At 54.9% G+C, this 21,796-nt stretch overlaps 1 protein-coding gene across 2 annotated transcripts; it reads left to right on the top strand.

Annotated features, from left to right (window-relative positions):
* The first annotated feature begins 379 nt into the window (after nucleotides 1-379).
* On the top strand, nucleotides 380-21,284 carry NTRK1 (neurotrophic receptor tyrosine kinase 1). Of its 2 annotated transcripts, XM_002810004.5 has the most exons (17): nucleotides 380-661; nucleotides 3,894-3,968; nucleotides 4,268-4,339; nucleotides 6,446-6,514; nucleotides 7,632-7,777; nucleotides 8,033-8,175; nucleotides 11,092-11,224; nucleotides 13,094-13,420; nucleotides 13,822-13,839; nucleotides 14,009-14,064; nucleotides 14,344-14,446; nucleotides 14,969-15,115; nucleotides 15,533-15,663; nucleotides 15,851-16,023; nucleotides 18,549-18,789; nucleotides 19,437-19,595; nucleotides 20,891-21,284. In XM_002810004.5, exons 1-17 carry the CDS (start codon nucleotides 450-452, stop codon nucleotides 21,074-21,076), a joined length of 2,391 nt encoding a protein of 796 aa, XP_002810050.4. In that variant the 5' UTR covers nucleotides 380-449; the 3' UTR covers nucleotides 21,077-21,284. The 2 variants fall into 2 exon arrangements, with proteins under 2 accessions (XP_002810050.4, XP_054407056.1); XM_054551081.2 differs by lacking the exon at nucleotides 20,891-21,284 and having other exon boundaries at nucleotides 431-661; nucleotides 19,437-20,013.
* The last annotated feature ends 512 nt before the right edge of the window (nucleotides 21,285-21,796 follow it).

Raw genomic sequence — 21,796 nt, 5'->3', positions numbered from 1 at the left:
GGAGCGCTGAGGCTGAGGCTGGCTAGGATGACCTGGACAGCAACCTTTCCTCAACTCAGTCATCTTCCTTCCTCCCCAAATGTAAAAATGCAGCTGCTTTAAGCTGAGAGAAATAACGTATCAACTTCCCACCTCCGGCCTCAGCAGACACCTCGGAGGCGTTCTGCTGCGGCCCCTCAGCGTCTCCCGGAGCTGGGGGGGGATCCTCGGGGAGAAGGCTGACGCTAGGGGCCCCTAACAGAGGAGGGGGCAGAGCTGGGGGTGTCAGAGGGTAGGGAAGGGGGTGGAGAAGAGGGGCGAGGCGGGGCCGGGCGGGGGCCGCTGGCTCCGCCCTTTCCTGGCGGCTGGGTCTTTAACACCGCCCAGCGCACATGTCGGGGGAGGCCTGGCAGCTGCAGCTGGGAGCGCACAGACGGCTGCCCCGCCTGAGCGAGGCGGGCGCCGCCGCGATGCTGCGAGGAGGACGGCGCGGGCAGCTTGGCTGGCACAGCTGGGCTGCGGGGCCGGGCAGCCTGCTGGCTTGGCTGATACTGGCATCTGCGGGCGCCGCACCCTGCCCCGATGCCTGCTGCCCCCACGGCTCCTCGGGACTGCGATGCACCCGGGATGGGGCCCTGGATAGCCTCCACCACCTGCCCAGCGCAGAGAACCTGACTGAGCTGTGAGTGTCCGACGGGCGAGGGGGCGCGGGGACAGGCAGGCATTGCCGTGCCCCGAGGGCGCGGACTCGCCGCTTGTTTGCTGGTCAGGCAGGGCGAGCACGGCGGAAGGCTGGCACCACGCAGTCTTCGGCGCTGCCCGGGCGTTCCTCAGCAGCCGCCGCTGCCCTAGCAAGCTTTATGGTCAGTGCCTGGATGTCCCCTAGTGTTCAGGGCAGCTGGGCCGCCGGCTTCAGGGAGATCGAGGGGGGAATCTCCGTGGACCAGGTCTGAGAGAGCCTAGCCGTCTAGAAGGCGCTTTCTGGAGCTCAGCCAGAGAAGCCCCTGCTCTGTCCCACAGAGAAGGATGGTTACCTGCAGAGAAGTCCCTAGTTTGACACCCTTACTGCCTTTTCCCTTTTCTAGGGGCAAGCCAGCCCCCACCCACTTTCTTGTTATGAGGAGGCAACCCTAGCTTTTCTTCTGGAATTGGGGATTGAGCTGGCTGGCATTGGTGGGAGGTGGTGAGGAGCTGAGTGGTTGAGCTCTCCTCTTTCCATTTTTACCATTCCTTTCCCCGGAACCCGTTGATTTGGATCTGGGAAATGGGACCCCCTCCTGGATTTTCTCTCCCCACTCCCATCTCCCTCTCCAACCTCTTCTCTCTACCTGGGGTGGGGAGTCAGGGCCCTTGCTGAGAGACCCTCCTCCCTTTGGTACACAAAGTTGGGAGGAATCTTCAGCATTCTGCAGGACTCTGACATTCTGCAGGAATTGGTTACAAAATAGTCAAGTACTTTTTAGCAGCTGGTGAAACCTATGGGAGTATGCAGTAATGACTGGCCTGGAGGTACTCAGGCATCACATGGTGATGGCTGGAAAATACTTGAATATTGCATATGGCTATCATGGCCAGCAAGACATCTAGAAGAGGGGAGGAATTGCTAGAAAATCCTCCTCCTGTGGCCTGGGGTTTCGAGGGTGGACAAGGAAGCTTGGCCTTGTGCTGTGATGGGCTGGAAGGTATCCGAGGTGAGGATCATCACTGTCTGGAAGTTACTTGAGCAGCTTGCAATAATTGGCACTGAGTTCCTCGGGTATCTCATGGTAATTAACGGGAAGGCACTCAATATCTCTCTCTAATAGCTCTAGGGAGACCAGGAGTAGAGGAGATGGCCTTGCCTTGGTCTGGGCCTAGGTCTCTGCATGATGGGAGGGGGCATGAGAGACAGGTTGCCAGTCCTAGTCCAGTTCTCTCATCACCCTGGGCTTTCAGATTGGGGTCCAGACTCCTGAGTGCTCCCCATCAGGGCTCACATTTCCCAGCTCTTTCCAAGCCCCAAGTGGGTCCAGCAGGGTAGGGATGGGAGTGATAGGGGGAGTGGACAGGCCAGAGCTGGGGACTAGGAAGCATGCAGGGTGGTGAGCTGAGATGTCCCCCTGGGTGGGGCTGCAGCCTGACACCCCCCTCCCCACTGCCTGCACAGCCCCCTCCCTCCTCCCTCACCCGCAGAGCTAACGAGGAGATAATGGACTCGAATAGACAGATTGATTATGAATCCAAACGAATGAGGCAGCTTTGAGGCAGCTTTGAGCATGCCGGCCTGACAGCTCGCACACACCCTGCCAGCCCACTGCATTCTCACCCCCTCCCTGGGTCCCTACAGCTTGAAACCCTCTAGGCAGGGGCTGGGGGGTGGGTAAAATAGGGACCTGGCCTCCCTCGGAGTCAGTGGAGATGACTTTCTAGGCCTCTACTAAGTCCACAGGGAAACTTAGGACCTGACCCTGGCTGTCCTGGTGGGGCCAAGGCTGGGAAGGGAGGAAAGGGGGAAGGGAGGAAAGGAGGAAAGGAGGGGTCACTTAGGCTGGTCCTGGTTCCTGTAAGTTAGGGAAAGTTACAGGGTAGAGGGGGAGAGTTCTGAGAACCGGCAGTGAGTCAGGAGCCCCTGGCATGTGTATTGTTGGGGTGGGGGGGGCACACTAACATGTCACTGCGGGGCAGCCAAGTTCTCAGGAACTCCCTGGTACATCAGATCCAGCAGCTAGGCAGGGCCCAGGGCGTCAGCTGTCCCCTAGCCCCGAATGCCTACTCATTCTTCTTTCTTTCTTGTCTATCTTGCTTTCTGTAGCTCTCTGTCCTTATCTGTCTGTCTCCCTTCCCTTATCTGTCTTCCTTCTTGCCTGTCACTATCTCTCTGACAGTCTCTTCCTGTCAGTTTCTCTTTCAGTGTCTCTGTTTCACTCTCTCTTTGTTTTTCTGCCCTTCTGCCCCCACCCTCCTCGTTGAGCCTTTCCATCTTTCTGTCTCTCTCTCTCTCTCTCTCTCTCTCGCTGTGTAAGTCAGCCAGTCTCTGTCTCTTCTCCCCTCCCCGACACTCTGACTACCTCCTCTCATTGCTCCTCTCCTCTTTCCTGGGTCCCTCCTTGGGATCCCTAACTGATAGCTTCTAAGCCTCTTGCTTGATCTGCTGAAAAGATGGTAGAGGAGGTTTCAGTGGAGTAGGGATTGCTGCTTGGGTGTGAAGAAGGGCCAGAGGCTATGGGGGTGCAGAGATGTTTGTGTGTGTGTGTGTGTGTGTGTGTGTGTGTGTGAGTAGTACGGGTGAGGCTGGGCAGTGGCCCTTGAGCGGGCACGTTTGGGAACACACATTTGCATGAGCACAGGCTTCGTCTGTGCTGGGTGGGGCAGTGGCAGGGATGAGCCTTGGCCTTTTGTGGTAGCAAGTGTTTCAGTACAACCTCCCACTGACGAGTGTGTGCCAGGGATGCCTGATATAAAAGCAGAACACCAATCTGAGAATGGACTTGTGTGTGTGCATGTGAGAGATGGACGTGAGCTTTGTTTCTGTGTGTCCATGTGTGAGCATGTTCCTGCAGGCACATGTGCATGTGCATGGCATCATCTGTGCAGATGCTTATGCCTCTGTGTGTGTGCATGTGCATACCTGGGTGTGTGCATGTGTGCAAGAGGTATGTGAGAGTGTGCATATGTGTGAGGGTGTGGGGATCCATACGTGTGTGCGCTTGTGTGTTCACGCACACACATGTGCATGTGTGACTTGAGAAGGTGTGTCTCTGTGCACATGTATGCATTTGTGTGTGCATGCCCATGTAAGTGTGTATGCAGGTCTGAACAGGTGCATATGCGTGTGCATGTGGCATGTGCATGTGTATTGTGAGGGAGTAGGTGGGTGGGCACGGGAACTCAAGTGTGGGCCTGAGCCCTGTAACTCCCATCCCCTCTCCCCACAGCTACATCGAGAACCAGCAGCATCTGCAGCATCTGGAGCTCCGTGACCTGAGGGGCCTGGGGGAGCTGAGAAACCTGTGAGGGAAATGGGGACTGTGGGTGTGGAGCTCAGCATGGGCCTAGGGGAGACCAGAAGGTCAGGGAGGGCTCAAGTGTCCAAGGGCCTGGGAGGACCTGAGAGGCTGAGCACTGAGGGACTAGGAGAAGTCAGGAAGCTCAGGGCTTTGAGGGGTCTAGAGTAGTTGAGGAAACAATGAGGGGCCTGAGGAGGGGTAGGGGTTCAGCACAGGGGACTGGGAGGCTGGGATGGGCAGGGAGGGCCAGGGGCCCAGAGTAGCTGAGACCTGGGGACTGATCCTCCTGCACCCCTCCCCAGCACCATCGTGAAGAGTGGTCTCCGTTTCGTGGCGCCAGACGCCTTCCATTTCACTCCTCGGCTCAGTCGCCTGTGAGTGTGGCCAGTGCTGGGCAGAGGGAGTTGGGGAGGACACCCAGACTTGGGCTGCTAATGGGCTTGGCTGTCCCCAGGGAATGATTACGAGGAGGGCCCAAGCCTGGCCAGGGAAGTCACCTCACCATTCTCCCGGGGCTTCCTCCCATCTCCCTCAGGGATGACATGCCCTCGCCCCTGCCAGCTAGAGGTCCTCCTTGCCATCTCACTTCCATGGTCCGTGCTGCAGGGATACTTCTCATAGGTGCCTGCCCTATCTTTCTTCCCAGGGCTCAGATACACACCAGTGCAAAGGGAGCAAGCGGCAGGAGTAGGACTCCTGGGTTCTGGCTGGGACTCCATTTCCCAGGGACTCATTGACTTGGCCCCTAGGACATCCTGGGAGCTGGGGTGTTAGGTCTGCCACTTGTCACCCTCCTCATTCCTGGGAGTCATAGCTATCGCTCCTGTACAGCAACGGACCCCAACTTTTTTGGCACCAGAGAACTGGTTTCATGGAAGACAATTTTACCACGGGTGGTGCGGGAGGAGAGGGTGATTTCAGGATGAAACTGTTCCACCTCAGATTATGAGGCATTAGTCAGATTCTCAAAAGGAGCGCACAGCCTAGATCCCTCGCATGCGCAGTAGTTCACAGAATCTAATGCTGCCATTGATGTGACAGGAGGCGCAGCTCAGGCGGTAATGCTCACTCACCGCTGCTCACCTCCCGCTGTGCGGCCCAGTTCCTAATAGACCACATATTTGCCCTGTTTATAGCCCCTCTTCCTTGCTGTCCTTCTCTTTTTCTTTAATTTATTTCTTAAGAGTCAGGGTCTCCCTCTGTTGCTCAGGCTGGAGAACAGTGGCACTATCACCCATCTGTGGCCTGGGAATTGGGGACCCCTGCTGTAGGACAGAGAGGGTCATGGGATGGGCAGAAGAGACCATCAGAGTCCCTGGCAGCCCCCCCCCCGGCTTTCTGAGGGCAGGAATTCAGCTCCCCTGTCCCCCAACATGAGCAGGCAGAGAGATGGGAAGGATGGTGGGGCTGACATTCATGGAGTTATGCAGGGTCCTGTAAACTCTGCTGTGTCCAGCAATTTAACAAAGCAAAATAAAGTGATGTCATATCACCGTCTATGCACCAGGGCTTCAGTTAAAAACGTGCTCAATGACACTTCACGATACTTATGTCAATGAATCTTCACAATCAACCTGGTGAGAGAGAGAGTGTTCTTGTCCCCATTTCATAGATGAGAATTCTGAGAATCAGAGAGGTTGAGTTTCTGGACTGAGGTCACACAGCTGTAAGTGGCAGGATAGAACTTACACCTGCTCTATCTGGCTCTAGAGTGGGTTGTGTCTTTGGTCCCTATGTGGTGGTACCTCTCCCACCTAGCCACCACAAATTCTAGGTTGGCTAGGAAAAGAGAGGGGTCAGGATAGGCCCCTCAGAGGCAGAGGGTCCCAGCAGTGGCAGCCTGGCACAGGGCACAGGGCACTGGGGCTCCTACATCATTTTCCTGTGTGGCCTGGAGCCGGGCCCCTGCTGGGCTCACTTTTTCCATCCGTACAACAAGGGGGCTGGGGGTGTGGGTCCTTTCCTACCTGACCTTTTAGTCCCTGAGGAGGGCCCGGAAGGAGGAGGAGGAGGGGACCTGAGGAAGTGCGTTGAGTTCCTTGTGGTCAGGTAGGGGCAAGGGAGTGGCAGCCTCAACCCTTCCCCTCTTCCTCTGGCCCCGTCCTGGGCTCTGTAGGGAGGGGAGCACAGATGGAGCCCTTCCCCCAGCTGTGGCCTCAGCACTTTGCCAGCTGGGGCCAAAGCAGTGGGGGGAGGGAGGAGCGGCTGTTTTCTCAGATCCCCCTCCCTGGGGTCTGGAGAGGGGGTTAAGTGGGGTTAACCCTTGTTGTCCCAGGAAAAGGAGTGGGACTCAGAAAGTCCCCCCGCCCGCCCCCACACCATCTACACACACTGCCTTCCAGGGCCGGTTCTGGTTGCCTAGGCTGGGGTGGGGGAGCCAGATGTCAACTTCTTTCTTGGCTCCTCCCCTCCCTCACTCTGGGTCAGAGTGAGGTCGGGTCACTCAAGGGGTCTGTCTTGCTGTGTCTCCACACCCGCAGGAATCTCTCCTTCAACGCTCTGGAGTCTCTCTCCTGGAAAACTGTGCAGGGCCTCTCCTTACAGGAACTGTGAGTGGGGGCACTTCCAGGGGCAAGAGCACCTAGTGTGTGTGTGCCTGTGTGCACTTGGGTCTGTGGGATGGCATTGGGTCACTGTGTCTGTGTGACACTGCTGGGGGGTCTCTTTGGGGACTATGTGCATGCCAGTGAAACCCCCATCAAAGCAGGGGCTGCAGGACCACCCGTTAAGAGGGCTACTGCCCTGGGGAGCTGGCCTGGATGACTGTGTGTGTGCTGGGCCTGGCTGAGCAGATCACAGGCCCACTGTGTGTCCACGGCACATCTGCCCACATTCCCAGGGCACCCTGCACAGGGATGAGTGGGGCAGCAGGGGTCCATGTGTACCTGGTGGGCACTTAAGGCCTCTGGGTCACTCTGGGAAGCGGTGCCCTTCCCTCCTTGTCACCATGCTGAGAGCCCCTTGCCTGGTTTCTCATCCTGGGGAGCCTGGGGTGAGGGAGCCCCATGCATCCCTCAGACATCAGCTGTCTTGTCTTCCACTTTCTGCATTCTATTTCTTTCATTTTTACATTATTTTTTCTTTTTGTAGAGCTGGGGTTTTGCCATGTTGCCCAGGCTGATCTTGAACTCCTGGGCTCAAGCCATCCTCTGCCTCGGCCTCCCAAAGTGCCGGGATAACAGGTGTGAGTCACTGCGCCAGGCTTATTTCTTTTCTTTCTTTCTTTCTTTCTTTTTTTTTTTTTTTTTTTTGAGACAGTCTCGCTCTGTCACCCAGGCTGGAGTGCAGTGGCGCAATCTCATCTCGGCTCACTGCAAGCTCCACCTCCCGGGTTCACGCCATTCTCCTGCCTCAGCCTCCTGAGTAGCTGGGACTACAGGCGCCTGCCACCATGCCTGGTTAATTTTTTGTATTTTTAGTAGAGACGGGGTTTCACCGTGTTAGCCAGGATGGTCTCGATCTCCTGACCTCGTGATCCACCCGCCTCGGCCTCCCAATGGCCTATTTCTTTGAATAACATCCTGTTACTGCAGTCAGAGAGAAAGACCTCTGTGTCCTCCCTTTCACCTGTAGACCACCCTCCCTGCTGCCTAACTGCTCCCTCTTATCCCCTGTGATCCCTCAGGCCCCTTCCTTGACTCTGTTGGTGTCCCCCATGCCCGCCAGGGTCCTGTCGGGGAACCCTCTGCACTGTTCCTGTGCCCTGCGCTGGCTACAGCGCTGGGAGGAGGAGGGACTGGGCGGAGTGCCTGAACAGAAGCTGCAGTGTCACGGGCAAGGGCCCCTGGCCCATATGCCCAATGCCAGCTGTGGTAGGTGCCGGGTGAGGGAGGTGGTGTAAGGGGGCTGGGAAAAAGACCTACCTGCCTGGGGGAGAGGGCACTGAGCAAGCACTGAAACGGCCTGGGGAACCGGCATTGGCAAAGCCTGGGGGAAACTGCCTGGGGTGACACTGCCTGGGCTCCGGGTCATTGAGGAGGGTGGGGGAAGGAGCAGCCCCGCAGTAGAGTTCTGGGGCCACTCCTAGCTCTAACACCCCTTGGCCCTCGGGCATCCTGGGTGGCCAGGTGTGCCCACGCTGAAGGTCCAGGTGCCCAATGCCTCGGTGGATGTGGGGGACGACGTGCTGCTGCGGTGCCAGGTGGAGGGGCGGGGCCTGGAGCAGGCCGGCTGGATCCTCACGGAGCTGGAGCAGTCAGCCACAGTGATGGTGAGAAGCCCCTTCGCCGGCAGCCCCCAAGAGGTCCAGGCAGAGCACAGGTGACAAAGATGGGGAAAGAGAGACACACTGTGGAGGAAAGAGACAACGAATAAGGAGCACACTGAGGCTGAGGGACAGACAGAGATGGTTTAGACCCGCAGGGCTCAGGCCTATGCTCTGGGGCAGCCCAGGGCACGCACACACCCTCAGGGTGGGCGCTAACCCAGCAGGGACCGCAGGCTACACTTGAAGCTCCAGGACTTAGAACCGCTTTCTAGGAACATGGTGTTGGCTTCAAGGGAGAGGGTCACAGAAACCTTACATGTTGGAGCTGAGAGGAACCCAACAGACCATCCCTCCTGTACATCCCTTTTCTCTCTCCTTCCTTCATTCCTTCCTTCCTTTCTTTCTTTTATGGAGTTTTGCTCTGTTGCCCAGGCTGGAGTGCAGTGGCACGATCTTGACTCACCGCAACCTCCGCCTCTCAGGTTCAAGCGATTCTGTGATTGTCCTGCCTCAGCCTCCCGAGTAGCTGGGAGTACAGGCACGCATCACCATGCCCAGCTAATTTTTGTATTTTTAGTAGAGATGGGGTTTCACTATGTTGGCCACACTGGTCTCAAACCCCTGACCTCGTGATCCACCCACCTCGGCCTCCCAAACTGCTGGGATTACAGGCATGAGCCACTGTGCCCGGCAGATCACTTTTCTATATAAGGAAACTGGGACCCAGGGAGGAGGCATAATATCAGTTGTACTGCATCCGAGATGAGTTCTTGGGGATATTGTGGTCTTTTTTCTGGAGATTCTGGAAGCAGAATCCTCTTGGGCATATGATGAACGTATTAGTAAGGGAGGCATAGGTCTGGCTCCGGCTCTTTCACTAATTAATTCTGAGAGTGACTTTCAGAAAAATCCCTTAATCTGCCTGCACTTTGGTTTTCTTATCTGTAAGCTGAGAAGGTTGACATGATGGCCTTCTGATGTCCTGCCTGCCCCTGGGTGTTCTCTGGCCTCTATCTCTGTTATTCAGACATGCCTTTGGACACCTTCCCAGGCCTTACCCTTTGTCCTTAGGCTGGTGATGAGCAGCTGAGAGTAGCCACAGGTAGCTCAGTCAGCCTTGTTGACGAGGTCAACAGCAGCTGACAATGGGCTGTGCCCACCCAAAAAGCTGGCTCCACCTGGGCAGGAGGAGTGGATATGCAGGGACCAGGAATGTGTGCCTAGGGGGCTGGGAGCATGGTGTTTAGTTGGGGAGTCTTCGCTTTGGTGGGAGAGTCCACCCCAGAATTGCTGGAGGCCCCTGGAACCATGTTGACGGAGGAGCCATTGGGGCACTGAGCAGGGGGCTTCAGACATGGTGGAGGGACCACTAGCCATTGAGCAGTTCCTCCCCCTTCCAGAGAGCAAAGCTGCCTAGAGTGAGTAAAAGAAAGGGGACCAGGCAGAGGCCATACCCCTGCATGGAGAGACCTTAGATCAACTCTGGGGCGATTCCAGGATTTGCTTTCTCTTTGGGAGAGTTATATGTTTGCTACCATCTGTGTTTTCTAGAAACTACCTATACAAAAGTCACTCCCTGCTGGGCACAGTGGCCCATATCTGTAATTCCAGCACTTTGGGAGGCCAAGGAGGGAGAATCACTTGAGACCAGCAGTTTGAGACCAGCCTGGGCAACAAAGCGAGACGCTATCTCTTAAAAAAAAAAATTGCACCCTAAATGGGTTAAATGGAGGAGAAGAGAGGCTGCTCTCCCTCGTGTAGGAGGACAAGGGGTGGCAGAGCAGCTCAAGGGGAAGAGTTATTGGCCCCACAGTAATTGGAGGGGATGGGACAGCCAAGGGAAGCAGAGGGCAGGGCAGGGCTTCCCCTTGAAGTGGCTGGAACCCAGAGCTTGCACAAAAGGCTGGAAACTCTACTGGAACCTTTGAACTCACATATTCCAATGGAAGCCTGGGGAAACCATACCTCCTCTGGCATGTGGTCAGAGGATTCCATATTTATGAAGTTTTGAGATAAATGAGATTTGTCCACCACTTCATTATTTTCATTTTGTGAAAATCACTTTTTAAAATGTCAGAAGATAATTTGTCCACCTCTTCAGCTTAGAAAACAAACAAAAAACCCATAGTTCAGCAAGATGAAGAATTGTCATAAGATCATGTAACTTACACATGACAAATCCACGGTTTCCTAGGAAGAGAAACTCGATCTGATTCAATCCTGACGATGATTCAGAATCAAGTCACTTTGCCTGTCTAACCTCACCCATGGTCCTCATCTGCTGCAGGAGGCGATGCTGCTGCTGTTGTTTCTAACTGCTGCTGTGCTATTCGCACCATCTCTTTGTTTCTGATCTTCCTTGGGCTGAGACTCAGTTTGTTAGAACTGTGTATAAAACAGGAATGAATAGGCAGTGAGGTCCTAGTGGGGTCTCCAACGAGCTGTATACAAATTTGGTACTTGGGATGCGTGACATCTGTTTAGCTGCTCAGATGGCTGCTTTTAGTTTCAGTTTGGGATATTTTGTGCCTATTTTGAGGCTACTGGTTATATTTTAGATTTTTCAGATAATTAAATACGTGATCCAGGCTGGGTGCCTGTAATCCCAGCACTTTGGGAGGCTGAGGTGGGAGGACTGCTTGAGGCCCTGTTCAAGACCAGCCTGGGCAGAACAGTAAGACCCTGTTGCTACAAAAATAAAACATAAAAAAAAATGTGATCCAGGAGATAGTCAACGAACAAACCTAAAGGAGAAAGGCCACTCTCTGCTACATTCTCTCCCACCCCTCTCTCCCTTCTCTTCCCTCCCAGCCCTCCTCTCCTTTCCATCTGGAGCCAGAGGGGCTCTCCAAAGACATCAGCCCCAGCCCCAAGCTGGCTAAAGCTCCTTCTGATTCCCCCCTCTCTTTCCTGATCTAGAAATCTGGGGGTCTGCCATCCCTGGGGCTGACCCTGGCCAATGTCACCAGTGACCTCAACAGGAAGAATGTGACGTGCTGGGCAGAGAACGATGTGGGCCGGGCAGAGGTCTCTGTTCAGGTCAACGTCTCCTGTGAGTCTCAGTGGCAGCTCCTGCACCCACCCCCTACTCATCTCTTCTTCCCTCAAAAGAGGATGTAGTGTGGGGGGCTGGAGGAAAGGGTGGGATATGTGTCTCCACAGCTGCTCCCTCCCAGCTGTTTCCAGATTCCCATGAAAACTTGATCCTTCGGGGGAAGTCCTGGGGTCTCGTCAAGGCCAGAGGGATGGAGATGGATTTCTTTCTGGCCCCCTGACCGAGCCTTGCTACCTGAAGCCCTCAACGCCAGATGCCCGGCTGTTCCCACTGCTCTGAAGTATTATTTCATGCCCGTCCCTCATCGGGTCCTTCTCCTCGCATCCTATTTACAAAAGAGGAAATTCTCCTCCTGAGTTCCTCTTTTCGCTCGCTGCCTAATTTCTCTAGATCGGCCAACAAATTATCTTAAATCTTCTACTTTACTTCAGTTTTCTTCTTTTATTGTGAAATATACATAGAAATGTGCAAAAAATATATATACTTTAAACAATAATTACTCTTACCAGCACCACGCAAGACCCCCCACCACCCAACACCTCTCCCTATTCGCAATCCCATCCCACTCTCCCATCTCATGTTGCCTTTTGTCAGGATAACCATTTCCTTGCTTTTAAAAATAATTTTTCTCAAATATACTTTCCTATCGCTATCATTTAATTTTGCCTGTTCTTGTACATTATATAAATGGAATCATACTGCGTATATTATTTTGTATCTGATTTCTTTCATTCAACATTATATTTATAAGATTCATTCATGTTAATGGGAGTTGCTGTATGTAGCTCATGCAATTCATTGCTAAATAGTATTCCTATGTATGAATGCTATATTATATATATATATATATTTATGCATACATACACTTTTTTTCTATCATTGAGGGGCTTTTACTTTTACCAGATTGGGTCTATTTCTATTTTCTTTTTTTTTTTTTTTAAGATGGAGTCTCGCTCTGTCACCCAGGCTGGAGTGCAGTGGCGCGATCTCTGCTCACTGCAAGCTCCGCCTCCCAGGTTCACGCCATTCTCCTGCTTCAGCCTCCTGAGTATCTGGGACTACAGGCGCCCGCCACCACGCCCAGCTAATTTTTTGTATTTTTTTGGTGGAGACGGGGTTTCACCATGTTAGCCAGGATGGTCTCAATCTCCTGACCTCGTGATCCGCCTGCCTTGGCCTCCCAAAGTGTTGGGATTACAGGCGTGAGCCACAGCGCCTGGCCCAGATTGGGTCTATTTCAAACCCATATCTTTTTTCAAAAAGTGTGTGTGTGTGTGTGTGTTTGTGTGTGTGTGTTTGAAGAGATGGGGTCTCAGCCTGTTGCCCAGGCTGGAATGCTTCGGGATTATAACTCACTGCAGCCTTGAACTCCTGGCCTCAAGCGATCCTCCCACCTCAGCCCCCTGATTAGCTGGGATTACAGGAGCAAGTCACTGTGCCTGGCTTTTCCCCAAAAATTTAACTGTATATATTTTTGGCTGGTTTGATTGTTAGGGCCCCCGACCCATCTTCTTCAGCTTGGTTACACTGACTTCTTCTAGATTCTTTACCCCAAAGACTCCATGTTTAATTGTCATAAGCTGATACCCCACTTCTGTGGGGCTGTGACTTATTTATGGCCCACCACTTATGTTCTTTAAGCCTCTAAATTTTATATGTCTGCTGCCTGATTTATTTAAAATGTATTGCCAACTTTCTTCAAAACGTCTCTCCTTGGTGAATTTCCTAGGGCCTGCTGACCTGTTTCTCCCAGGCCTGCCCTTTGATTTTGGGTTCTACCTGCTTTGCCCCTGGACTTGTCGGGTGTGTGCCAGGCTCCCTCCAGCTGCACCCTGACCTCCTGCTGTTGCTCTTTCTGGCCCACAGTCCCGGCCAGTGTGCAGCTGCACACAGCGGTGGAGATGCACCACTGGTGCATCCCCTTCTCTGTGGATGGGCAGCCGGCACCATCTCTGCGCTGGCTCTTCAATGGCTCCGTGCTCAATGAGACCAGCTTCATCTTCACCGAGTTCCTGGAGCCGGCGGCCAATGAGACCGTGCGGCACGGGTGTCTGCGCCTCAACCAGCCCACCCACGTCAACAACGGCAACTACACGCTGCTGGCTGCCAACCCCTTCGGCCAGGCCTCCGCCTCCATCATGGCTGCCTTCATGGACAACCCTTTCGAGTTCAACCCCGAGGACCCCATCCCTGGTGCGAGCGCCATCCTGAACCCTGCCCCCACTCCTGGGCTCCTCCTGGGTTAGAGCCAACTTCCTGCTATAGCCCTGACCCCAGAAATTGGAGTGCCTGGTTTGGGACAGAAAGGAGTCTGGAGTCCTGGTGTCCAGCTGTTCTGGCCTCCTTACCCTCTCCCCAAGCCAGGACTCCTGAACTCCTGAGCTATTCCATCCTTGTAGGCTGGCTGAGGAGACAGCCATGCACCAGGGCATCATGGCCCAGCTGGAAAACGGTCACATGAATCTTCTCCCTTGAGGCCCAGCAGCCCACCTCCATCCCCCCTCGCCCCATGAAGGAATGAGTCCCAGAGTAGGCAGGGGACTCACTGCTTTCCTCCTCCCTCTGACTGCTTTCTCTCCTCCCTCCTGCTGCAGTCTCCTTCTCGCCAGTGGGTGAGTAGCCCAAGGTGGAGGGGAGGTTCTGCCTGGTCTCTGGAGCTGAGGCTGGGGCAGAGGGTACAGCTGAACTGATCCCTGAGAGACCACTGGGGCCAGGGTTGGGGGGTTACTGGAGGCTACAGTGTGCGCCAAGGCTCATCCTTCCTGCCCTGTGTCCCTACAGACACTAACAGCACATCTGGAGACCCGGTGGAGAAGAAGGACGAAACACCTTTTGGGGTGAGATAGGAAGTAGAAGCTTGTGCAGACTTTGGGACCGGGAGGCTGGGTAGAGGCTCATCTGCATGTCATTTCTGGTCAGAGCAGGGAGATCACTACCATCTGGCCTGAGGTCTGACGGCCACCCGCACAGCCACTGCAGGGGTCCCCAGGGGAGGATGAGGCAGATCTGGAGGCCTGGCTCTGGGCTCCCATGCAGGATGAAAAAATGGCTTGCTACAGGAGGCTCTGAGAGTACAGGAGAAGCCCCTGGATCTAACTATCCCTGCCCCGCACCAGGTCTCGGTGGCTGTGGGCCTGGCCGTCTTTGCCTGCCTCTTCCTTTCTACGCTGCTCCTTGTGCTCAACAAATGCGGACGGAGAAACAAGTTTGGGATCAACCGTGAGTCGGGGCTGCAGAGGGCTGTCTGTCTGTCTGTTCTCCTGGCTTTGTTTCCTACTGGCTCTTCCTGAGTCTGTCTCTGTCTGGGGGGTTGTGCACATGGGAGTTCTAGGGCGTGTGAGTGTGTTTGGGATATAAATGAAGGCCTGGCTGTGAGGCTTGTGAGGCTTGTGAGTGTGAGTGTGTGGGAGTGTGTGTCGGGCTGGTGCTGGGGTAGTTTCAGAGGCGGCAGCTGCTAATTGGTGGCTGGATTGTAGTCAAGCACTAAGTGGGTCTGGGAGGTCTGGGCTCTGTGGGGGTGGAGGGGGAGTTCTTTGGTGCCCATGGGGCCAGGGGTGGGACAGGAGCCAGCACAGGGAGAGGCGGTGGTGCCCCCTTCCCGCTGCCTGCTGTCTCGCTCCCTAGCTCCTCAGTCTTTCCCCTGCAAGTTACAAGGTGGGGGTGACCAGGCATCCTGCAGGCAAGGGTGGGCAGGGCCAAGGTGTGGGCAAACCCCTCCATGCGGCTGTGTCTCCTCTCTAGGCCCGGCTGTGCTGGCTCCAGAGGACGGGCTGGCCATGTCCCTGCATTTCATGACATTGGGTGGCAGCTCCCTGTCCCCCACCGAGGGCAAAGGCTCTGGGCTCCAAGGCCACATCATCGAGAACCCACAATACTTCAGTGATGCCTGTGAGGGGCTATGCTGGGTCAAGGGCAGGGGCGAGTGTGTGTGTGTGTGTGTGTGTGTGTGTGTGTGTGTGTGTAGAAGCCCCTAGGCCTGAACGATCCCTCCCTTTCTCCCACCCCTCCCCAGCCCTATTCCAGCCATAGGCCCTGTCATATTCTGCTCAGGCTGAGTCCAGCCTGGCTCTTAGCTGCAGCCCCTGTCCAGAGTCACAGCTAGCCCACACCATGTCCTCTCTGGGCAGATGCAGCCCCACACTATGACATGGGGCTTGGTGAAGGGGTGCAGGTTTAATTTTAGCCCCCATGCAGTCCCTTGTCTGAGCAGCCTTGTGCAGCACACAGCCCTGCCAAGACACTCCCTGCTACAACCCCAGCCCTCCCAAGATTGGGGCTACCGTCTGACCCTGCAAGCCCCCTCAGGTGTTCACCACATCAAGCGCCGGGACATCGTGCTCAAGTGGGAGCTGGGGGAGGGCGCCTTTGGGAAGGTCTTCCTTGCTGAGTGCCACAACCTCCTGCCTGAGCAGGACAAGATGCTGGTGGCTGTCAAGGTGAGACCCTGCCCAGGGGATACTGCTGGCCTGGGTCGCACCCCCAGGAGCTCCATCACATCAGGACAGAGCGGGGGAAGATGCAGAGGGCTGACATGGCTGGATACTGGGGTGGGCGGGCTGCCCTGGATGAACAGCGGTGAGGGCTGGGCCCCCACTCAGTCCTGTCCGTGCCCCTTCCATCCAGGCATTGAAGGAGGTGTCCGAGAGTGCTCGGCAGGACTTCCAGCGTGAGGCTGAGCTGCTCACCATGCTGCAGCACCAGCACATTGTGCGCTTCTTCGGCGTCTGCACCGAGGGCCGCCCCCTGCTCATGGTCTTTGAGTATATGCGGCATGGGGACCTCAACCGCTTCCTCCGGTACCAGCACCTGGCCTCAGCACTGGCCCCTGGCCCCTGGCTCTGGGCCCCATCATCTCTTCCCTATAGACATCCCTGCTTGTCTTTCAAACCAAGGGGAGACACCAAGAAAGATCAGGAAGGCACACTCCCATCCCCAAGGAGCTCTGAGATGGTAGAGGAGGCAGATGTGTGAATGTAGGGGTGACTCTTGCAAAGGACAAATGTCAGTAGTCAGGGAGGTTGCGATGGCAAAGGCCATGAGCTAAAACTTTGGGGTGGGTGGGCTTTGCAGAGTGTGTATGTGCATTTGTGTGTGGCACACAAAGTCCAGGCCTGTAAGGGTAGCAGTTTAGATAACGACAATAACAACAACAGTAACGAACATTTATCAGGCACCTTCTATGTCCTAGGTGCTATGTTATATACTTTATAACTTATTCTTTTTTATTTTTTAAAATGTATTTATTATTGTTATTGTTTTAGAGATGGGGTCTTGCTCTGTTGCCTAGGCTGGAGTGCAACGGTGTTGTAATAATAGCTCACTGCAGCCTCAAATTCCTGGGCTCAAGCAATTCTCCCGCCTTAGCCTCCCCAGTAGCTGGGACTACAGGTGCACACCACTGCACCTGGCTCTACAATTCGTTCTTATTATGATTCTATGTGCTGGTACATATATATCTTGTACAATAATATAAATATGTATTTATTTTTTATGGCCTCCAAGCATATATTGCAATTTACACTTGAAGCAAGTTACAGACAATTCATTTCTTTGGCTTCAGACAGAACAACTCTGATATATTTATCTATTTGTGCTGATAATTTTAATAACTTCGAGAAATGTGCCTGTTTCACAGATAAGGCTTAGAGAGGTTCAGTGACTTGCCCAAGGGCACACAGGTAGTGAATGGCCCAGGGGTGATGTGACCCCAGGCACTCAGCCCCTGATGTGATGGTCATATGTTCCCTTGGTCTAGTCCTTCTCTGATGAGATCACCCCTGGGAGGATGGGGCAGTGTTTGCAAGGCAGGTAGAAGACCAGGGTTTGGAATCAGCTGCCACTTATGAGCTGAGCCTTCTTTGCCAAGTAGCTTTCCTCTCTGACCTCACTTTCCTCACCAGTAAGGGGGACAGTGTGGGGCTGTGGTTCTGGATGAGCAAGCGCTGTGTGGTTGTCCAGTTGATGGTCATGATCCGGTCCCCAAACATTCCTTTGGGAGTGATGGGTCATTCATGCAGTCAGGCTGCAGGACTCAGCTAGGAGAGACCCCTCAGTCTTGGGCTTATCCTGTGGACCAGGAGGGAGCCCATGCAGGGTGTGGAGCAGAAGGCGAGGCCAGACCCAAGGTTGACTGTGGAGGAGGATCGGCATAGAGGAGCCCGAGAAGGCCAGGGAGGAGCCTATCTCTTTGCTCCCAGACATGGCATAGGCTCAGACTGGTCTTGAGGACACAGGCCCCAGCATCTGGGGCCCAGGCTGTGGGAGACGAGGTTCTAACTGCTGGATGGAACACTGGGGGAATCAATGGAGGGAATCATTAATGCTCAGAGATGAGTCTGGAAGACTTCCCCTAGGAGGGACCATCTGTTCCTTCTCCCCTCCAGGCCTTTGTACTTCCAGTTCCCTCTGCCTGGGGCATTGGGCCTCCCTCCCTCCATAGAAAGATGGAGACAGACACACAAACTCTACCCCTCCCTGCCTCGGCTCTCTTCGAATGGCTTCAGGACTTGAGTCTCAGTTTAGGTGTCCCTTCCTCTAGGAAGCCTTCCCTGGCTTTTTCCATTCCCACCAGTGGTGCCGGCCAGGTGCCCCTCACACTGCACTGCCATGACCTGCTTATCTGCATCATACTCTGCACTGTAGCCCCGGTGCTTGGCACATTGGAAATGTTTAACAAATGCCTCAACTAAACAAATGAGGAGGAGATTGGCTAGTAGGAAAGGGCATTTTTGGCAAAGTGATCAGTTTAGGTAAAGGTTCAGAAGGAACATTGGGGAATACGGATGAGTGACTAGGACTGACCCGAGTGCTCGCTCTGGGGAGAAGGCGGGCATCCTGGACACCTTCGAAAGGAAGGAAGACCCCGTGGGAATGGCTGGACACTGAGGGCAGAGGGGAGAGAGACAGGACAATCAAGGACTCCCTTCTTTCAGGGTCTGCCTGGGTGGGAAGGGTCCCGTCCCTGAGGCAGCGGCAGGCTTGGGGAAAGACACCGAGCTCCAATTGGCAAAGGCTGAGTCTGACATGCCTATGGCAAGGGATGTAGGGGCCAGTGGGCATCTGGAGTTCAAGGAGCTGCCAGAGAGGAAGGCATGGATGTGGGAACCATGGGCTGTCTCTGGTGGGAGCCCTGGAGGTGGGCACACCTGTTCTGCCCCTCCATCCCACCCCTCTGGACGGCTGCCTCTACTGTTCTCTCAATCCTCCACTTCCAGGCCCTCAGTCTCCTCTCCCATCACATGCGGCTGCTGGGGATCGCCTTCCTCAGGCTCCTGGGAGTTCTATCCTCCCAGCCTATCCCCTCTCCTTTTCTTGTTCACAGATCCCATGGGCCTGATGCCAAGCTGCTGGCTGGTGGGGAGGATGTGGCTCCAGGCCCCCTGGGTCTGGGGCAGCTGCTGGCCGTGGCTAGCCAGGTCGCTGCGGGGATGGTGTACCTGGCGGGTCTGCATTTTGTGCACCGGGACCTGGCCACACGCAACTGTCTGGTGGGCCAGGGACTGGTGGTCAAGATTGGTGATTTTGGCATGAGCAGGGATATCTACAGCACCGACTATTACCGTGTAAGGGTCCTTTGTCCCTAATGCCTTCCCCTGCATCCAAACTGTAGACACCCTGGATCCCAAGACCACTGAGAGCCTGCCCTCGCTAGGATGGCTGCACAGGTCTGAGATTCACCGGCTCTGGTTTTCAACCTACCTCCTCGGCTCCCAGTGGAGGGGGCTCTGTCTCCTTCGCTATCCCAGATGGAAACAGCACCTTCGGTTTTTACCTCTTAGACCTGAGAGCCACTACTGTTTGTTTGTTAATTAATTAATTAATTAATTTAATTTATTTTTTTGAGACGGAGTCTCACTCTGTTGCCAGGCTGGAGTGCAGTGGCACGATCTCGGCTCACTGCAACCTCCGACTCCCTGGTTCAAGCCATTCTCCTGCTTCAGCCTCCCGAGTAGCTGGGATTACAGGCACGCGCCATCACGCCCAACTAATTTTTGTATTTTTAGTAGAGATGGGGTTTCACCATGTTGGCCAGGCTGGTCTTGATCTCCTGACCTCATGATTGCCCGCCTCGGCCTCCCAAAGTGCTGGGATTACAGGTGTGAACCACCGAGCTTGTGTATTTATTTTTAATGATGGGGCTGGGGCAGGCTGTGCCTTGACGGGCTGTCCCAGGCGCCCCTGGAATTGACGCAGTGCCCTCCCGCGGCAGGTGGGAGGCCGCACCATGCTGCCCATTCGCTGGATGCCACCCGAGAGCATCCTGTACCGCAAGTTCACCACCGAGAGCGACGTGTGGAGCTTCGGCGTGGTCCTCTGGGAGATCTTCACCTACGGCAAGCAGCCCTGGTACCAGCTCTCCAACACGGAGGTCAGCCCTGGCCCGTGGTCACCCCTTGCTGGCCTCCCCCTCCCATGCCCCTTTAGGTCCCTTTTTCAGGGAACTCGGTTCCCCTTCTGCCCCTCTGCCACAGCCTGTTGGGGGGCCCTTTCCAGCGCCGTGCCCACACTGTGTCCCCTCCACCCCGGCCCTGTTCTTCTCTTCCTCCCTTATTCTTGCCTTCACCTACTATCCTAAGCCCAGGCCCAGTTGGCCCCTGGGGGAACCTCAAAGTACTTTGTCCAAGGAGCCCAGACCCCCATCCATAGCTGCATTTTATAGACCTCAGCAGGAATTATCAGAGTGCAAGGGACCAGCACGGGAAGAGGAACCCAGCACAAGAAGGCCCAACACTGCAGCAGGACGGCTGGAGGTTAGACTGTCAGAAGGACAGTCCTACCCCCTCCCCCTGCCCTCCTAGCTGGCCACAGCCAGAGCAGGCCCCAGGTGTTCTGTCTCCCAGAGCAGCTGCCCCCACCGCCTGCTTGGCTCGCAGCTGTCAGTTTCCATTTCTCCTCCTAATGCAGTCTGCTCCCCGGAGGCTGGTGGGGTGGGGGAGAGGGTTATAGATTTTAATTTTCTCAAGCACTGAGAGAAGAAATGGAATTAGTGCCACCCATAACCCAAGTCCTCTAATAGGGAGGGGGGAAGAAGGGGAAAAGAGGCTCCAGGCCCCTTGTCCAATCACTCCCTGCCACTCTTTCTCCTTTGGATTCCTTGGCTGCTTTAGCAGTTCTTCCTAGAGTCTAACTTTGATCTTTCTTGCTGCAGTTTCTTTTTGGGAGAGCTAGTCTTACAGAGTGGTATCCACAGAAGGGAGAAGTAAGGATTGCCCTCTTCTTTAAAATGAAAGCCAGCTATTTTTCAAGGCCTTTTACTGCAATTCTGCTCTATTTTCTTTTCTCTCTCTGGAGCTGAGAGTCAGAGGGCCCTTCTCCTCCTCCTTTCAGCCTCCAACACTAAGCTGATGGACTGATAAATACTTCAGCCCCTCCCCTTCTTCAATCCACCTGGCAAGTCTTCTTAGGATCTGATCCCAGTTTTCTGGAAGCAATCCTACCCCAGCCCAAGCTTCCCAGAGTCGAGCCTTAATCCTTCTCACTTCTCAGTGTCAGAGCAGAAATGAATCTTGGGATTGACTGTGTCCATTCGGGTTATTAGCAGCTAAGAAGCCCAGACGAGTAGTGTGAGCTGCCTTGGGAGCCTCAGTGAGGGCACTGGGACTGGCCTCACTCTCTTGCCCCCAGCCTAGTGTGCTTTCTCCTCTGTCTGTCCGGTGGCCCCAGGCAATCGACTGCATCACGCAGGGACGTGAGTTGGAGCGGCCACGTGCCTGCCCACCAGAGGTCTACGCCATCATGCGGGGCTGCTGGCAGCGGGAGCCCCAGCAACGCCACAGCATCAAGGATGTGCACGCCCGGCTGCAAGCCCTGGCCCAGGCACCTCCTGTCTACCTGGATGTCCTGGGCTAGGGGGCCGGCCCAGGGTCTGGGAGTGGTTAGCCGGAATACTGGGGCCTGCCCTCAGCATCCCCCATAGCTCCCAGCAGCCCCAGGGTGATCTCAAAGTATCTAACTCACCCTCAGCATGTGGGAGGGGACTGGTGGGGGCTGGGAGTAGAGGATGTTCCTGCTTCTCTAGGCAAGGTCCCGTCATAGCAATTATATTTATTATCCCTTGGCTGTGTCTCTTGCCAATTATTGGGATGACGTCGTTCCAGGAGGGAGGCATTGGGATTCCGGTAGGGGGACAGCTCTCTGGGATCTTCCCCCACTCAGGTTCCCCTCAGCTGCCTACCCCTGCTCCATGGACCTGTCACTCTCACCTTTGACTATAGTTTGGATCCCATTCCTATGGTCACCTGGCTCACCTGCTGGTGAGGCAGCCTCTGGTCAAACTTCCTAGACCTTGAGAGCCTAACTGTCCATCTTTGTCGTTCACGTTCAGGAAGGCTGGTGCTACAGTGGAAGGGGTGGAAGTTAGATGTACTGGTAGGATGGGAGCATTGATGGGGTGTCTTCCTTGTATTGATGTGTCCAGGACAGAGCAAGCACGCAGCAGTGGATGAGAGAGAAACGTGTGTGTGTGTGTGTGTGTGTGTGTGTGTGTGTGGCAGGAAAGGGAGGGAGCTGGACTAAGGATTGACGGAGGCAGGAACTCTTGTTCCTGCCCCTCTGTTACTCTTCTTAGCT

This window comes from Pongo abelii, chromosome 1 (assembly GCF_028885655.2).
Source record: "Pongo abelii isolate AG06213 chromosome 1, NHGRI_mPonAbe1-v2.0_pri, whole genome shotgun sequence".
Taxonomy (NCBI): domain Eukaryota; kingdom Metazoa; phylum Chordata; class Mammalia; order Primates; family Hominidae; genus Pongo; species Pongo abelii.
Note: the sequence above shows the minus strand (reverse complement) of the source record. Positions and strands in the feature narration are given on the sequence as shown.